Source organism: Embiotoca jacksoni, unplaced genomic scaffold (genome assembly GCF_022577435.1).
Source record: "Embiotoca jacksoni isolate LCO1_2020_lvr unplaced genomic scaffold, fEmbJac1.0.p SCAF_19, whole genome shotgun sequence".
Classification (NCBI taxonomy): domain Eukaryota; kingdom Metazoa; phylum Chordata; class Actinopteri; family Embiotocidae; genus Embiotoca; species Embiotoca jacksoni.
The window spans coordinates 11,141,266-11,161,350 of NW_027185329.1; the positions used below are offsets into that span (position 1 = coordinate 11,141,266).

At 41.5% G+C, this 20,085-nt stretch overlaps 1 protein-coding gene across 1 annotated transcript in view; it reads right to left on the reverse strand.

Annotated features, from left to right (window-relative positions):
• The window catches only part of LOC138200625 (ankyrin repeat domain-containing protein 13C), a 30,583-nt gene extending 10,721 nt beyond the window's left edge, over window positions 1-19,862 (reverse strand). Inside the window, exons 1-6 of the mRNA XM_069153472.1 lie at window positions 19,167-19,862; window positions 16,828-16,869; window positions 10,139-10,243; window positions 4,284-4,369; window positions 2,029-2,074; window positions 826-892 (exon numbers count right to left, since the gene is read on the reverse strand). Coding sequence (XP_069009573.1) covers window positions 826-892; window positions 2,029-2,074; window positions 4,284-4,369; window positions 10,139-10,243; window positions 16,828-16,869; window positions 19,167-19,542 — 722 coding nt within the window. The 5' untranslated portion in view covers window positions 19,543-19,862. The remainder of the gene's footprint in view (window positions 1-825; window positions 893-2,028; window positions 2,075-4,283; window positions 4,370-10,138; window positions 10,244-16,827; window positions 16,870-19,166) is intronic.
• Window positions 19,863-20,085: the final 223 nt, after the last annotated feature.

The window sequence follows — 20,085 nt, forward strand, 5'->3', positions numbered from 1 at the left end:
TGCATTGGAGCCAGAATGTACAGCTGAATAAATGCAGCAGAAAGAGGACAGAACAAAAATTGTGCAATGAATTTCAGCGTGGGCAGTTTTTGTTGGATGCTGTTGCAGCTCAGGTGCAATACATTATAGTAAATGTAGGCGCTGCTGGCGTGGCTCTGCTAGCAGGACAACAGAGAAACAAAGTTTTCCCAGTCAACATAGCACACGTTGACGAATTTATTGGTCCAGTTGACAACATTTACCATTAACACGGAGTGGCCAATTTTCCCTTTAAAGGCCTGAGGATGGAAATATGTTATCTTCCAAGGTTAGGGAGTCGGGAAACCGTGTTCTATAAGTATGCAGCCGAGTTATCTTCAAAGATTAGGGAGGGAAAGCAGAGACAGGCAGACTATTGTCAGAGTATGCAGGGGGTAGTAGCTCAGATAATTTGGTGTTTTCCCACAAACCACACTCAGCAATACTTCAGAAGTAGACCAGGTAACCATGTATAACTGTTCACCAATCCGTTTTATTGCATCCTTCACAGAGGAGCATAGAGGCTGAGGTTTGAAAGAATATGTCGGAAAATAAATCCTTTGCTCTGCATCCTGAATCCAGGCCCTTTACATGTCAGATTTATAGTTTGTACTCTTCATTATCTGAAGAATAAAAATTGTGTAACACACACGTGGTGTCTGTGACTGCATTCCTACAAACCAAAAAATTAATATTTTGAATAAGGTGAAAGAGAGAAAAGAAAATCCACTACAATATATTGTTCCTCTTTGTCTTTAAGCATCAAAGTTCCCCTTAAATGAAAAAGCATTTGTTGACAGGACTTGCCTTATGTTGATGCCTTGCTTGTAGATCTTACACGCATCTGAAGGTAGGATTCTGGAGAGCAAAGGCACTGCAACATGAAAAGATACAGTAAGGACATGCAAGACGTCTCAGAAGTACCTAAATTTAGAAACCTCACTCAAAAATTAAGACCGCCATCCACTTCAAAGCTGCAGTAGCATATAGCCCTGTAGAATAGAGTGCCATATACCGGCAATAACATGTAGCTCTGTCGCTAAATATTTCATAACTCACTGCCCCCACCAGGTTAAGTAACCGAAAGCAAGAAACTCTCCCTGCTGTTCCATCACTGTGCAAAACTAAAGAGGTACTTTAACGGTCAAAAATAACTCTGTGACGTTGAGTATTGGAAAAAAGCAATCTGAAAATCAAGAAGCTCTTCTAACCCAGCAGAGTACTGTACACTGTGCAGTCTAAACAGGCCTGAAGAGGCACCGAGCCAGAAATCCATCTGATGAGAGCCCAGATCCATGTGACTGTGTTGCCTTAAACAAACAGTCTTCCCTAAGCACATAAATCTACAGCTCTCCAACCTACAAATATAATGTTCAGACGATTGTCACCTTTACCGTTACACCACCTCCATTTCCAAATGCACTGTTATACAACCAGTTTACATTTCGTTACTATCGTATGTGCATTACATAATCTTGCCCACTTTGTCAATAATTCACAAAGACACAGTGAGTACACAGAAGTCGGTCCTGGCTCACATTCTGGGGCTGGTCTTGTGCAGACTAAGCAAATTCTGATATGCTAGTTTTAGTCGGTACATTTTGTCAACTGCTGCACAGTATGTCCCATCTACATTTTATCATTATGAAATGGTACCAGGTGAGCCTCTGTGTACATTCACTGCAGCTGGGGACACAAGTGTGACTCTGGTATTAGCACAGATTACAGACATGATAATAAAAGGTGGGACATCCACATGATGCGTCAGTTCTTGTCCAGCAGGAGGTGTAATTTTTTTTCCGCTCCATGTGCCTCATGACTCAAGGTTAACACTGACAGACTGAAACCATCCATTTCCCTGTCTGACGTCTTTCTGTTGGCGTTTCAAACAACACCCTTACTTATGGCACATGGTTAATTTCCACAGTGAATAATGTTTGAGAAACTAAGACGTTCGCTGTCAGCCTCTCTATCACAGAACAGCAGAACAGACAGTGGGATTAGACTCACCCCAACTCTGGAAGTCCCAGTGAAGCTCCAAGTAAAAGTCTCCAAGCTGTGAATGAAGACAAAGAAAATCAAATAAGTAAAACTACATGAGTGGAAAAATAGATATTCATAACTTGTCATTATTTAAAAAGATGCTGTATATAAAAGGATAAGTCTGGTGCTATTTGTAATTTGCGTTCTTGTCAACATATCTGCTGAAAAGAACAAACCATAAACATTTTACTTTGTCTCTCAATACTTTCTGACTTTCCTGGCCTGTCTGCAGCTCTCAGCCCCAACCACATTTGTTAACACCATTACAACCTCCAGGATCGCTCTTTGACACTCTTTGGCATGAACTATGGCTATTATCAATTATTACAGCTGTGTTTTTGGACTTCACCGAGACATGCAAACAGTGTTGCCTGTGTGCTGTCGGTCAGTGAGTTGTTGAAAAGTGAGCCTGTTGCGTTAGCTCTGCCTCGCCTCTCTAGCAGAACAATCACTGCTGGGTGATGGAAAACCCGTCTCTACGCCACAGACACCCAGCACGTTCATTTCATAATACTCCAAATGAGAGGGTTTCCAGCAGTGGGTCGTGGGCTGAATCACCATTGTGTTACCTCATCCAGCCACAAGCCACAGATAGTGACTGAACAGACATTTAAATGAAAATCTTTGTCATTATTACTTAAAAAAATGAAATCTCTTTTATAAAATAGGCTGAGTAATTTCTTGATTTGATAATGATGGAACAAGTTACGCAGTGCAACACTGAGGCCCACTGATGTGCTCTTAATAGATCTGAACAACAATAGAGCTCTATGATACCAATACTTGTTACTGGGGCCAATTCATTGTTGGTTTTGGACTTTAAATGAGATTTACTGAAGAAGAAAAATACAGAATATCAGCAGGCTTATCCTTGGACAGAAACAAAAATGACAGTGTGGAAAAACAATAAAACTTTACAGAAAAAGATGAACAATGAGGAATTTGACGCACATAAACAATAAAAGAGACATCATTCAACAAAAATGAGCCAAATGGTGTAGCAAAGCCTTTCACTCTATGTGGACCTGAGTAAACATGAGCCTCTATGTCTGTCCAAAACAAATTACTCCTGACTGAAACAACTCAAAACAGCCTAATTATCTTGTAAGGCTGGGATGTACTGATCTCAGCTCCACCACTGGTGGTCTAATCCAGCCGTCCGTGATGACGTCAGGCTGGCGGAGGATCATCGGGTCCCAGAGCTTTATAATCTCTGCGAGATGATTACACAGAAAAATCAACTCTGCCTCGTCAGGCAGGAAGGATCTCATCGTATCACGTAAAACACGGGCTTCAGCTGACCGTCAAGGGACTGCAGGCAATAAAACAATAAGACAGAGGGTTAGGTGAAGTGCTATGACCTCCTTAAACACAGTTAAAACACTCTGGGTTTTAGACACTGTGCCTCCTTTTGTTTGCTCATCTGTTTACTTCCTCCCTGACTCTCTTGTGGGGGAGGCGTCGCTGCACGGCTGACCCAGAGGCTAAACTTTCCAGATGAGTGCGCCTACAGTTTGGCCTCCATCACGTCATGTTTAGCAACGACAACAATACAGAGACTCCTCCAGCAGTAGCTCTGAGCAATATATATGTCAGTCTGTACATTACTCAGTGTTTACAGTATGTGACATCATATTAGGCAGACGATTCCATCAAAGCCACCGGGATAATTTCAGTGGGAGTAGCATGTCTGTGAGAAGTTACATGTTTACAGGGTGTGTGTGTGTGTGTGTGTGTGTGTGTGTGTGTGTGTGTGTGTGTGTGTACGTACAGATGATGTCACGTGACACAGTCACGAAGGCATTGTGAGGCTTTACTTAGCCTTAATGTCTTTGACTCTGACCAGTTGATAATATGTGTGTATGTGTCCCTCGTGGCTCTGCTTTGTTGTCATGACAGTATTGACAGTATGATAAACCTGACTGAGGTCTGGGAGGGATGGTTATATCTGTTAAGGCTGTGTATTTAGTAGATCTAAGCCTGCAGATGTGCTTTTCTGAATGTAGCTGAGAGAGGAGAGGAAGAGAGAAGAGAGGTTAGGGGGATAGGGATGAAAAGAGCAGAGGACAAGGACACAGTGAACATTTCTCACATCCTTTTGGACTTCAAAGGGCCAGAAACAGGATGAAGAATCAAAGTAAAATAAAAATCAAACAGGACAAAATCCAATGGGAGCAAACTGAAGATGTTACGAGAAGTACTTCTCAGTAAGGACTACGTACCTCTTGGAGGGCTTTCAGCAATTTGGGCCGCTTGTCCTCCACACTCTCCCTGGACTGCTGCTTTAGCTTCCTCAGCAGTGCTGTGACTGAAAGAGGTGGAAGAAGAGATGAAAAGAAGCACAACTGAGACCAAAAGCATCAACACTGAGGTAGTTTTTTTCTGCGTGGAAAAAAAGCACTGGCTCAAGAGAATTTTTTTTCCAGACAGAGGAAATATTAAAAAGTGTATTGGATAACATGTAATTTGTTCCCGTAACAGCTGACTATTAATTTTTTGAATAACCTTTTGCTTTACTGAATCTGATCCAGGAACTTAACTTGCTCAAAGTACAAAAATTATTCACTATATTAAAAAACTAATTTCTCCACCATGTTATAGTCATTTTTGGCAAATGGCAACTGCTCTTCTCCACAAGGCCTGAAATACAGACTGTCCATCAGGATTAGTTGGCTGAGGAAAAGTGAACACAATTTTCTCAACTTTAAAGAGTGCTACACTCCACTTCCATGAGGACATTTTGTATAGCACCTGCAGTCTGAGTGCCTTGCAGACCTTCCTCAGTTTTGTTTCAAAAGGAAGAAGGTGATGGAGGTTTTTGGTGTGTGACTTGTTGAGCCAACAGCATATGTTGCTGTACTATTCTTCATCTCCCTAAGCAGCTAAAATGTGTCAAAAATATCAGTAAAAGAGTATTTGTGGTGGCCACATAAATGGTGCATTAATGGACCACCACAGAGGAAAGTGATTCTGCCCCCCAACACAGCACAGGTTGTCCTGTGTCATTTTGAGGGTTGGGGTTAAAGCAGGCTGTTTTTAATGCACAGACCAAAGCACATAAGCCTATTAGAATATACTGTAAGTCATCCTCTTTATCTTCACAGTTTGTCTATGGAAATCCTGTTAATGATGAAAAGGCTCAAGGCAAAGAGCGTAGGGTTTACAGTAACAATGGGTCTTGGTTGAGAGATGTACCAACTTCCTGGAGCCAGATGGGACACTTGCAGAACAGACTAACCAATCCCTGTGTCCTGACTGCAGGGACCAAAACCTTCCAAAGGGTTCAAAGGAAGCAAGCCCGGCAGATATGAAGCTGCCTTTTAATGAGCTGCGCTTTTAACCTTCTTAATGACCTCGGGGAGAAACAGGCTCACAGGAGACTTTTAACCATGATGGGTCACATTAACCGGCATTCACAGCTCTTTATCCAACTGGTTGCAGCAGACTTGCTTGTTTATGCAAAAGAAAAAAGACATAAAAAAGGATCCACACCCAACTACCAAGCGTTTCTTTCAATGTTATTTGCTGTTTATTAGGGAGTGGGGGCATCTGTTGCTCGTTGACATAATTGTGATGCTTTGATGAAGCCAGTTAGGGAATAAATGACAACATGACTGTGCCGGTTATAACCTCATGGAAACAGTTACAAAAAAAGGAAATGTTTGGCCCGTGACAACCCGACCGTCCTACATTTTAATAGGGCTACAAGCAACACTGGACATATGGCATAATCATTAGCCTGACTACTGCCTGAGCTGCTCTATGTCAGCGTGGCGAGTCAACATAAACAAACATGTTGTTCATATTGTCTAACTGGTGCTCCCCACGTAGCACAGAGAGGGCAGAGGGCTCAGTGGTAAAACTAGGCCAAATGAGAGCACAGGCACGCACGCACATACACACACTGACACGCATGACGACACGCGTGCCAACTGACATAGACACAACTACAGGATGAGCGTGTCTTTGTGGCCCGGCTGTCTAATGAGTGCGGACAAGCTCTGGATGGGGCTTCTCCTGATCCCCACCGCCTCACAGTAGGACAAGGAAAGGAGTACAATCTCACCATCTGGCCACAGACCACCCAGCCAACACAGGCTGGGAAACTGATGCCGACCGCTTCGACATTAAACCAAACTGACTCTCCATGCTGGCACTAATTTGCCCAGATACTGATCAGACCACTTTCCTGCCATTAATTAGGTGAGCGAGCTCAGTAGTTACACCTCCACACACTAATGGAAAGAGACAGAGTCAGGCCAATTTTACCTTTACATCACCACAAACTGCTATTTAACAATTAGTCTGCTTATCTTAAGGAGCTTACAATGTCTAATTAATACTCACAAGCTGAAAAGGAATTTGGCCAAACTTTGGCGTGGGAGATTTGGATCTGTGCAGAAGTAATCATTTAGTTTTAATATTTTGTTTTGTAGTCATGTGTCAGAGGGCTTATTGAAATTAGGCTTCACTTTGCAATGAAACTATATGTAAGGGACTCCAACACCGGCTAGTTCAACAAACAATGCATTTAAAAATATTATGCATCTTCATGTTTGTTGTTTATCAGCTAAACTGGCCAGTGTAGACAAACTACAAGAAGTGAAGTGGGTGGTCATAATAGGTCAGAAAATTTAATTTAAAAAATCATATCCCTGGCTTATTTCACCCTGGCCTTTGAATGGACATTTACTCAAACACAAACTGAACATTGATGGTTAGTTGCAGCCAGAAAAAGAACATAGTTTTCTGCTAGATACTATACTTAATTCATGCACGAGTCATTTGATGGGTTTGAGGTCATAACGGGATAATAACATATTGAAAAAAAAGTCTGTATTTCAATCAATTGATCTTGATTACACACAAAACACTCCAAACTGTTTTTCAAATTGTGAATATAGCAAGAAACAAAGAAAGCAGAGCAGAAAGCTTATGTTTATGAAAGCGATAATCAACATAAGGGAGACCAAACAAAAATCAACCAAACTTCAGACAGTTTCAACCTAAACTTTTCATCAGACAGTTCTGGTCAAGCCTGATTGTTTTGTTTTTTTTATAAGATACCGAGACCATTACTGTCTGACAGCCACATGCAAAAGCAGTTCCCTGTCTAATAACACCAACACGACTGAGACATTCTTCAAATGAGCTCCTGAAACTGACAACACAGCTGTTTGAGAGAAATGCAACTGAGGACAGAAATAGCTTCCTGAATAAAAAAACACACAGAAAAATCTATTACTGAGCCACATTTTCTCATCTTGTTCAAATGGAAAGCCTGAAGTGACAAAACTCAGGTGACAAATGCACCTAGTCCCAACAAATATGGTTTGATATTGGTGGAAATTAGGCAGACATTGGCTAAAAATAGCATAGCAACAGCACTAAATTATGATGTTTTTGTTAATCTTATTGCTCAGAAAAGAAATAGGTAATCAAACAATAACTATGGAAATCAACTGAAATACAGACCTCTATAACGGCATCAATAAAATGTGACTCTGCTCTCAGCACTATCCTGGCCAGGATGTTTGTGCACTGTAAAACAGATAAAAGATCCTCTGCCTCCACTTCCCTGCCAAAGTCCTAACAAACGCTGAGTCAGCTCACACTGAATAACCGTGAGGCAGAGCTCTGCTAAGCTAACACTGTGAAGGACTCTACCTTTTTCCTATTCAGCGCAATAAATGTAAAGTTCTATATACGGAGGGCTGAATGTAAATGTTTAACCGTGTGCTGAGTCAGCCATTTGTCGCGAGCTGCCACAGCAGTGGACTTGCCCTGTACTTTCGAGTGACATTAAAGATCTCAAGGAGGCAAAGAGAGTTAAACAACAACCGTCCTTCTCGGTGGCCGGGTTTTTGCTTTAGTGCAACCGAAGCCAGTGTTCCTTTGACTCCCAGCACCTGTCCACTGATTCGGGTGACCTGCAGATTGACCTGCTGTACCCATCTGCCTGTACCTGTTTACTGATCTCCAGAATTAGCAGACAGAAACAGGCCCAGATACCAATAGTGTGTCTGCAAAGTCCTCTCGCAGGCTCAAATCCAGGAGGTGGGAGTCTAGTCCTGCTATATCTTCTGTTTCCAAAGGTTTGCCATTCTATTGAGGACTTTGAATCACTTTGGGATTGGCCCCTCTCATTGTGCCAATTTGGTGGGGCATCAGACACCAAGGGCAAGATAAGGTTTGTTTTACAACCTTTTTTCACAGTTCCCAGCCCCAGACCATACACAGACTTGCTGCATGCAGCAGCACAAAGCAATCATTAATGGTGATTGTAGAAAGCAGGAAAATATCTTCAAAGAAGAATAAAATAGAGAGCTATGCCCATAACACTAAACTGCATGGTGGTTTGTCCAAGCTACAATACTGCCAGCAGTGAGGTAAACTGTCACCACTGACTTGATTAGAGTCAATACAGACACTTGCACCTCCAAGTAAGGTAAGGTAGGTGGCATTAGAGTTAATTACAGGAAGCAGTCGATGGAGGCACTTTAAGCTGCCTCTCTCTATGATTGCTCAACGTTGGTGCCAAGTGGCTGCACTAATGTGCTCAACCCCCTGTTTTACACAGTTCTGCCCTTCTGCTTCATTATTGCTGCACCACAAATGTCTCACTGTAAAATTGCTGTATCAGTGTTCGGCTAATGATGGACCCAGAAATGCAGTTGATGTCTTCACAGTGCAAATGTAGACCCCTACTGATATGATACCAATAGTCAAAGGTTAAACTTCTAGCAATTGTACAATAACAAAACACTCCTTTGCTCACACATTTGAAAATAGAATCCCGACTAAAAACACAAAGATATTCACATTCATTTGTCTTAACTGCACCAATATTTGATGTACTACCCTGCCAGCACACATGTTGATCAGCATAAGACAACTGATACTGTGAAAAAAGTCAAATTAAATTACTTCAAATACTTTTTAATTGTACTCAGCAAAGTCAGTCTAGCTCATTTTCTCCTTTTTTATACTTATCAATGGACATTTGGATTACCAATACTGTACCTCTTGGATGCCAAAATCAGTTGTTGCTGAGGCTAACTGCCCCCTCTCACACACACTATGACCAGTCTCACAACAATACTGCTTTCGAAAACACTAATCAGAGTAAACAAAATTATAACACACAGCATTGGAAAGAAGAAACTAAAACTCAAAGTCGATTAGAATGTTATCTATCCCTAAAAAGCCGTTATAAATCAGCAGAACATCTCTACTGTCAGAGACAGAAAGAAAAGACAGATCTGAACCAGTTCAGTGGCCACAAATTGAAACTGAAAAAAGGAAGACAAAAATAATCATTGCCACCAAAAGAAAACAGAATATGTGGTTACTGTTCAACAGGTGAGGTTGAAAGCGATGGACTTCCTCCTACAATGTAAACACTCAATAAAATAAGGAACATTTACTTTAACAGCAGCTAAATGAACTCTCCAAATTAAAGATACTCGCTGTAGAAAGAGACAAGGCATTTCTTGCTGCTCTATGTGTATTAACATGCCACAACCTGAGGGACAGTGAATAAATTCTCCCTATTAGAATTGTTCATTATACAATATTTGTAAAAGTTAAACTCTTTCCAACCATTTAGACCCAGTCCTTGACTGGCTTTAATTAGTCTTACAAGCAACAGTGAAATAATAGAAAATGTTCTGTGCATTCTCTGACCAGTATGAACTGTGTGTGGAAAATGGGTGAGACAGGGGCTTGAGCCTCATCAGCCTATGAGGAGTGAGAGAAAACATCTAATGAATTGCCTTTCATCAGAGTACAAAAGCCAGAGGGCCTTGAGGAATGTCCCCTCTCTGAGGGACAAAGGAAGCACTGGGAAGCAGCAGTGTGGAAGAATGTGCAGGGCCATTTGTTGATCTGCATCTGTTGATCAAAACTTTTCCCCGATGTTTTCACACAGGAAAAACCCAAACTGAACCCCCCCCTCTCCCCCCATTGAGGCCACAGTGATTTGCTGGCTAGCCTACATAATATGTAGAATAATGTAGCAGTGGTGGTGGTGGTGTCTGGAAGATGTGTTTCAGTGTATTACCAGTCAGTTACTTACTCATCTGTCGGTCTCCATAGCTAATGGCCTCAGCGAGGGGGCTCCATCCCTGAGCGTTCTTCACCTTCACCGGTGCATTGTGGGCCAGCAGCAGATGGGCGCACTCTGCAAGAGGGGCAGTCAGGTACATAATCACCAAAGACAAAAAGACAAAAAGACAAGACACAAGCACAAACCAAGGACATATACATATGCGAGGAAACAAACTAACTGATGATATTTTCCCACAAATGAAGAACTGTTTTTAGTCTCCAATTAGAAACAGGTTTACAGTCACACATCTCAGGGATTAAAGGTTGCACTCACAATGATTAAGGATAAAGATATTAGAGATACAGCTGTAATCTGATTTATTTGCACTTTAAAAGGAATCAGCAAATCTGTAAAAAGTGGTAAACAATATCAAAAGTTTTTTTTTTTTATTATTATTTTTTTTATCTTAGTTGCACTTCGTTGTATTTCACACTTAGTTGTATTTCTGTTAGAAAAATTACTCAGAGGCTTGGTTCAAAATCAAACATATTGGACATTTATTCTTGCAAGAAGGAGCAAATACATGCACCCTCAAAGAGAGGTGTCCAGCAGGGCAGCTTTTATACAGTTGACAAACAATTAACAGTCACTCCCAATTCCTTTGTATCTGCTTTCGTATGGTAATATTGATTAGATTTGCAGGTCACAAGATAAGGACACAGGGGAGTCGTCAATTAGATGTGGAAAGTAAAACAAAAAGGAATCACTTGCAAATAAGAGAGAAAACCAAAGAGACTTTTCGGAGCCTGCTTGACAAAGAGACTTTCTGGAGCCACAATGCAAACAAGAGGAAGAGACAAATCTTTTCTTTCCATCAATTTCCCCCGGAGTGATAAATATAGTCACATTGAAGGATAACACTGTGATGGACTGGCGACCTGTCCAGGGTGAACCCGGCCTTTGCCCAAAAGTGAGCTGGGATAGCCCCCCCCCCCCCCCCCCCCACACACACACACACACACACACACACACCCGTGACCCTGTTCAGGATAAAGCGGGTATAGATAATGGATGGATGGGAAGAAGGATAACGATTTTCTGACCAGAACAAAACACATCAAAGGTTTCTCAGAGATGACTCAAAGATATCAGGAAATTCATTTTCCTTTAACTAGTGATAGAAATCCACAGAGAAACAATGGACAAAAAAAAGTGGTGTGGTATTTACCAAAACTAACCTTTACTGAAAGACAAATGGCCAGTTGGTGAATAAGTACTAACTTGAGTTGTCTTTCTGACAACCTGATGATAAACATCTAAAACGCACAATGATATTCAAGACAAATACACTTGTTTTTCCTAAGAAAATACACAGTACATGTTTGTTTCAAATCTAAAAATGTACCGTCTCCTGCAGAGTTTAGCAGCACTCATCATTTCCTATGAACCTCTTGCCAGGTCCTGATGTTGCTATGGTGACTTACGCATTACACACACGAAAGCGCTATGTCCAGCTCTAACTTTGATCAAACTCCACGCGGGGAATCAACCAAAACTGAGATCTATAGCACTCATACAGCTCTACTTCTGCTGTTCCTGTTTAGAGGCTGCAGCATGCTTCTGTGTAATCTGACGCTCTTACTACAAACCTATCCGACCACTTCACAGTATATTCCGATACAGGTGTCAGCTGCAGGCTAAAACATGTGTGATGCAAACTGGAGATGTTTTCTGTGGCATTAAATCAGTGATTTAAAAATAATCCTGGTTTTCTAGAGGGACAGATTGTTTATAGGATTGAGATGACAGCTGACCCATTAACCAACGAGCCATATGGAACCCGGAGTTAAACGAAACTCAGCATCCTCCTTCTGAGTCGACACTGCTATAAAATGAGGACGAATTCTCAACAATCAAATGTCAAACGGCACAAAAAGACATCCCCTGGCACTTTGGAGAGTCACCCTCAGAGCTGTGCTTGTATTCCAACAACTGGAAAGCAGCCAAGGAGCCTCATCCCTTTTCTATGGCAAGTTCAGCAGCAAGAGCAGTACAAAATCCCTCCACTCTCTGAGCAGCTTGTCAACAAACTACATCCGGCCAAAAATGAAGCCTGTTGTTCCGGCTCAGCTGTCAGTTTTGCCGTGACATCATTCATTATAATGCTGGCATCTGTACAGCTCTATCTCAGCACTGGGCAGGAGCAGTCACAGCCCTGTGAGCAGCAAACCACACAAATGCAAAACAGAGGCTAAGTGCTAACAGTCCACTGCTGAGTGGTCATGTCGGGCTTTCCCTTGATGGGACCAAAACTTTATTATAGTTGTTTGACCAGCCTTTTTAATGATCACTTAGGCTGACAAAAGCCGCATAGACACTGGATGCAGCCCATCTGTCATGGCAGGCTTTACAGTTAACCCTATGAGTCATATGAACAAATTCAAACTAGTTACTGTCCTCCTGTGCAGACTTGTTTCTCTGTTAAATATCAGAATGAAAGCAATTCAGAAACCGGCCTTGAGTTGAGTCAACCTGATGTAATCATCTCTGCCTTATGAAAAGAGAGCGTAACACAGTCACAACACCACATCAACTATCTACATACTCACTATGTTTTATTAATGAGACAGAGGCCAGAGTCTCATGCATTCTTAATGACACGCAGGGATACATTTTGAAACTCTTCCTAATTAAACATATTATCCACACAACAAAGAGGAGTGTAGCTATCCCAGGAGTGGAGAAATTGCTGAAAAATAAAAGGGCATGTTGTGACAACGACCAACGCAGATGGGCTATATTCTCCTCAAAAGTAATTAGCACGAACACCAATGCACAGCTGACTTCAAAATGGAAGCATGGCAAAGAAAACGAAAATGAACATAAACAGGGTGCAGGGAAGCCATTGTGTTCCCACCAGTGATGCAGCTGAGTTTCAAAGACTTGGCTCATGACTAGTCTGAATGCAATTTGCTTTGCTAAATATTGTACAAATTCTGAGCACTTCAGAAAGATTGACTAATACTGGCCCATATTGTATGCTTTAATTAAATAAAGAAGATGTGTTGGAAGCAGAAAGGGCGAATTCAGCTGCATAGTGCATCACAAACAATGTAACATCAGCAAACAAAAGCGCAAACCTCTGTTTATACAGCAGTCCAACCTGGGACTGGGCTCTGGGATGGAGCAGCTGACAACAGAGGTTGATGTTGAAAAAAATGCAGGCTGCCAAACACACGAGCGCTCGCTTTCTGACGGAAACCTTTTTCTCCATCGGGCCTTTGACATATACATCACTCTGCTAAATCCAGTCCTCGTGTAATAATAAGGACAACATTTAGCAGATATACATTACATAACAATGGAGATAGCAGCCAGGCCATGTGTACCGAGCTGCACACCTGCTAGCCCGAGTAGCTTCTGGTCTGGGTTTCGGGTACAGCGAGTAGACTTTGTGGATGAAGTGATGATGTTTGGAGGGACACAGGGTATCTTCACTAATTGTTTTCAGTGTGTTTTGTAGGGGTGTGCCATAGCGTATTGGTATTATTTTTGAATAATAAAAACATTCACATTGTCATAATGGTGATATTCCAACTGGTTGACATAATGACATCATATTGTTACGCTGCCTAAGATAGCACAGCAACAAAAGCACAGCTAGGAGAAGCTGCACGGTGGAGGAGCTGGTACCAAAAGTAGGGAGCGAGTTTCGTCCTGAAAGTGGTTTGGTTACAAAAGATCAGATGTACAACAAAACACCGTAATATTTTAACTTTTACTGAATAATTAAAGGAAAACTGTTATGCTTTGGCTGAAATAAAACTAGAACACCTATTTTTTTTTTTTTAAATAATGAAATGTTTTGTCATATCATCATTTTTAGCACAGAAATAGCCTGAAATATTGTGATATTATTTTCGGACAATATTGCTTACCCCTAGTGTTTTGAGTAAAGTGCAGGTGTTATGTTAACCACCTCATCTTCTGAGACAGTGACTGCAACCACCTGCTATTTATGGATGTATTATTGTACTTAGAATTCCAGGTACAAGCTTGTTCCTGCTTATTGTTACTGGTGAAGTAACATGATCTGTGACACTTAATCAAGAAAGTTGTCACTGATGGATCTTGCTCTGATATCTATCCAGTTTACTGTGGGCGGAATTTCTTCAAATAGCAACAATAAAGTTAGAAGGAATCCTCATAATATTTATGAGATTTCAGTTTTGAATCTTAGCACTGGTTAATGTGAATAAATGAATGAACAGTGTTCCCTATTTGAGCAGTATAACTTTTAGATGTTCTAGTAGTGGCATATGCATATATCACAGTGCTAATGTGTTCTTGAAGGATGATGGGAAAGAATAATCAAACAAGTGCAGCTCATTACTTTTAATCAGATGGAAAATATCTGTCTGGACACTTTAACAATTGGCCGATAAGTCATTAGCCCTGGTTCACTGTCTGATTCAATAATACGCTGTTGTGAAAGTATTGATAAAAGGAAGTCTCCCTGTGAGCTGCTGGATTGATTACATGTGCAGCACCTGTACCGAGGTCCTCTTCAAGTCTCATACAACTCTGAGAAGAGAATGAGGGCGCAGGATGGTGAAATAAAGCACTGACCTAATGCTACACTATGTGCATTGGCGACTGATGGGGCTCTGTAGGCTGTGGGGGGGGAAAAAAACATCACCCTCCCCCCCTCCCTATTCTAATCAAGCCTGAGCACATTTTCAAACCTTTTTTTTTTTTTTCCCCTATCAATCACACACTCAGCAACCCAATAAAACAGGAGTTGACGAAACCACATTATTGCAGCCTCTCAGGCAAAAATGGAACTGTTTTTTTTCCAGATTGACTCAAATCTATGATTTTTTTTAATCAAAAATAAAGGTGTATACATAGATATAGATATATATATATATATATATGTACACCTTTCTATATATATATACACACCATATATACACATATAAATATATATAAAAACCTCTAGTCTTACAGAAAATACCTCATAAAATGTGCATGTGTACCCTCTCAGAGGGATACTGATCTGGCCAGACTGAGACACTGATACCAAACACTCTCTACAGCTGTTATCTAGAGCTGAAACCAATTTGAAATATCCCACGATTTTATCTTTGAGGCTAGATATGAGATAATATTCACAACCACTGGACAAAAGAAAAACGTGTTTATTTTCTGTCCTTTGAGGGAACACGATAGAAAAAAAAAACCTGTCCTCTACCTCTGACAATGACATCAGCTGTCTGGACTTCATCACTGTGTGCTCTGCTTTTGCTTCTCTTCCTCTTTTACATGGAACTTCCACCCGAACAACCTTTAAAGTTGTTCAAAGCTCCCAATGAACAAAATTATATGTATAACTGCCATTACTAGTGTGGTAAATAATAAACACCCACACACACAAAGCCATACACAAAGAGAGGCTTTTCCTCTGCATCACAACAGGGCAGCCACACCCAGACTGTGATCTCATGCTGTAGCCTTCAGCCTGTCTGGCCTGAGCATCCCAGGAGGACAGGGAAGCAGCTCAGGCAAGAGATAGGCAACCTCATTAACGCAATCAATTCCACGGCGTCCCATCCGCCACTATACTTCAGCTCTCCGCTGTCTGAATTACCAATAGGTAGTGGCAGGGCCTTCACGCCAACGACAGGAATTGAACTTTGTGAACGTGAAATCAATAGAAAGCCATGCTCCAGAGACAGACACTAAACAAATAGGAGTTTGCAGCACAAGTAACCCCATGCCTGAATTGTTCGCAGAGAGCCTGCTGCAAAAAAGGGTGAATTAATTTTTCAAAAGCATGTTCTGAAGTCTCCCTTTGAAATTAAATGTAAGCACTGAGTCACAAAGGGACAGTGCCTTAATGTTTTATGTGCCTGATTTCAGTCCAGCCAGCACTAAAAACAAAGTCATGTAAAGAATTCTACAATGCTGTGACATGTCATGATAAATTCATCATATATTCTAAACTCACGGTCATTCTATCATGTCTTAAACAAACACACACTTTGTATCACTTTTTTATTTCCAGGGTCTTCTGGAGGAAAACACACAGAGCTGTAATGTAGCCTCTGTGGGAGAGACAACAAAAAATAATTTTGTGCCGTCTCTTTTTCAAAACAGCTTCAACTAAAAATGATCACAACAATGAAGTCACCTCTTCAGCAGGAGAAGCGCTGGCAGAAAAGTAATAATAGCAGACATAGCAAATACTATGCAAGCTGAAAATTACATCTCTTATCTGAACTTCTTACCCTGTGGCAGCTTTAAACTTTTAGTCTTTGAGCCAGCTGTGTAACAGCAATCAGAACAGGAGACTTTAGCTCCTGAGAGGATCCTACTTCTTGCAGTGTCAACATTATCCAATCCCCAATTATTAAATATGATCAAATGCCCTCCGTGAATGAATAAAGTTGGAGAAAAGCATATTACAGAAGGAGAAAGTTAAATCCTGATTTTGATCAGGAGAAAATCCATTAACACCACCTCTTTATTCATGCATAGGCATCTTGCCTTCTGGGATTTGTAAGACAGGAAAATGAACTGAGACACACACAAACAAATGTAAACACCAACAAAGGACATGCACTGTGCACAGAGCGATTATTTTAGAAAGCTGCAGAAATACAGAGAGAGGCAAAAATAAACCACATGGAGGTAAATGTTTTAACGCTACTCACCTTTATGTCCCATCATGACAGCGAGATGCAGCGGTGTGTTTCCTGAAGAAGGGAAAGAAAACAGAATTTGTACACTGGAATAAAGAGACGAGAGACTGTGACTGGCACTTTGCCTTAAGGACTGTCACAGTTGGAGTAAATTAGATGCTTCAATTGGAAGGCTGAATCCACTAAATCCCAAACGATATGCTAAGTGTGTGTTCTCCTACCATGACAGGCTATATTACTGGCTATTAACCAACTGCACCCCAAAATAAGCTGTATTTAACACGGGTGGGGGCATGGCTTGTTAACAGACATATGCATTGTCAGAGTTGCACATCAGAATTGCCCTCATGGAAAATAACATTTGTGCCAGGTGTAGAGAATCACAGGTTTTCTTCCCAGAATGTAAATTGTGCCACATAAGCACCGGAGAATCCCTTAAGAGGAAGCCACAGTGCCCGCTCAGCTCCTTCAGGCTTCTTCTCGCAGGGGAGGAGCGGTGGGCAAACATACACAATGAAGAGAACCTGCATGGTAGAAGCCCTGATGTAGGTGAAATTACAGGCTGGAGTTCAGCTAGAATATAATGGGATCAACTGCAGGGCAAACAGGGCAGGGGCACAACACAGGACGTTTTCTGGGTACGTATAGACCCCAACAGTTCACTGGCACTTAAAGGATCAGTTCACCTTAATCACAAATATTTTCTCACTTACTAATGATGCCATCAATCTGCTCAGGTTTGAGACATCTGTCCTTGAGATTTTTGCTGCCAAACCAACTCAATAGAGGTGAAGGAAATGTTCTTTGTAAAAAAATATATTTGACCTCATTGGCCGTGCTCCCTTTCCAAAAGTATGGTCCCATTTCTTCTAGATAATTCAGACCTTGCTTTCAAAACTGGTCACTGGGACTATTTTTTTATGAAGTAAAATAAGAAAAAAGTAGTGCTGAATGAAAGACAGTTTATCAGTTTTGATCACAATGAATTGTTTTAAATCATTCATTAAGCACAGTGTTACAGGCCTTTAAATGATTCTGTTAATATCACTGAAAATGTAATACCTCTCAGTCAGATGGAGAACAAGAAACTGAACTTCCACTATATATCTATTTTCTGAGGTAATTTTTATAAAGAGACTTATTAATAGAAAATATCAGGTTAATCAATAATAATGATAAACATTATTAATATATCCCTTTTTTAAAGAGACTGACAAAGCCAAATAAAAGCATTAATGACAAATAAAATATCAAAGACTAATATCTATTCGCCTTATAATATTGGATCCCACTGGAGTTGAATAGCAGTTTCAATTCCAGTACTTGTTTTCCATACTGGTGCAATAAGTGAGAAAAATGTTGTAATGAGGATGAATTGTATCTGTTTGTATTTTTATTACAATTACATGTACATTACATTTGTGTCTATAGTATGTGGCTAACATTGGCCCAAAGAGAAGAATGGCATAAATAATAAGGCTTTATTTTGTGTGTGTTTTGCTAACATAAAATGGAGACCACCTCACTAATTTCAGTGACCCTTCCTCAACTCGGCCTCAGCTTATCCACTTGAAGGAGTAAACACAGAGCTGCCACTGAGCCAGACTAACTGTCAGCAGGGCGGGAGACTTTTTCTTTTTTTTTAAAGCTCATGTTTAAGTTCCACAACAACACCAGAGGCCGATGTCCTGTCTGACACCGAGCTTTGAAGACAGACCACATTCCAGTGCTGCTGACACCGAGCACAAGTGCAGGCCAACTTTTTTTGTCTGGGTCCCAGAACAAAACGCCCTTGTGGTTCTGTCAGCTCAGGAGGGGGGGGGGGGGGAGGGGGGGGGGGGTTATTTGGCATTTGTGGTGTTATCTGAGCAGACTTTGTCTCACAGAAGAGTTGCTATCAGGCAAAGTTTCACACAGGACGCCCTGACACATTAATGGTAGGCTGTTGGTGGACCAAGTTATCATCCAGTGTTGATTCAAGATGACTCATCTCAGAAGGCTTTTGTGACTATTACTGATAAATCAGAAAGGCCCCATGTGGCACCTCATTCAAACTATGACTCTTACACACTTTCTGTGAAGCTGACTTGAGGGAACTAGATTTGAAGAAACGGCAGAGTAGTGAAATCAAACCATTCCTCATTTTAGAGGTTCAGTTCTCCCGGCCTTGGCAGGGAGACGCCTCGCCTACTTCCACTGCTGCCGGAGACTGATGGCCTATGAGCTAAAAAAAAAAAAAAAAACTAAGCTGCACTGGACCTTGAAATTGGTCGATCGTGATTGTTTTTAAGGATCCTGCCTTCAGGGGGGGGTGGGGGGCCCTAATGTGATAACCGGCTGTGAAAACTCACCATGGACGTCTTTCTGGGCGATGTTCTGCGTCCGTATGAGCGAAGACAGACGTCGGACATCTCCTTTAAATACACATTCGTGCACCGGAAAGTCCTGCCCTGTTCGGACGATGGGGTTTTTGTTGTTGTCATCGATAACATCCGATGTTGACAGAGTGTTGGTGTTGGCGTTAATCTGCGACTGCTGGTCCTGCTGCTGGGCCGACGACGACTTGATTAACTTGTGATTGCTGAAGATTTTACTCGCTCTGCTCTTGTTGTTCGTCTTGGACGCGGTGAACGTCCCGGTTGCAGCCTCCTCGTCCGGCTCCAGTAAGTCCTCGTCCTTGTTCGGCCTGTGGTCCTTGCGCTGGGAGCGGATCTTCTCTCCGGTCATTTTCTAAGCGGCTGACGGAGCAGAGGGTGTCGTCGCTGACGATGACCCTCCGGGCGAACTGATGCGATTCGCCAGTTGGAAGTCTTCACGCAGAGGCGCTGGAAATTGTACAACATGAAAACACTTATTTCTTCCACCGGGCACGCAAAAAAACGACACGTTGTTCGAAGACGAACAAGTAGCAGCGACCGTTCACCGGTTTGTTGGGGAAACAAACTGTTCGCTCTTCTCCTGTCGTCCAAAACTGTCGCTGGTTGCTGCACAACATAAGCGGCTCCAGTTGACTGGTGTGAAAGCATTCGGTTGATGTCTTCCGCCTCGTAGTATCGCGAGAGTTCAAGAGAGGTTACTAGCGGTCACTAGCTGGGACTGCTCCTATCACACTGGTTAACAAAGATTTTGTCCCGTGTAAGAAAAAACGACCTATTTCTTATATATATATATATATATTTTTTTTTATTATTATTTTTTTTTTTTTGTACTCCGAACCCAAATGTATTGTCAGAATTTCTCTATCATGTGTTGTCTCTTAAAGAGGGATTT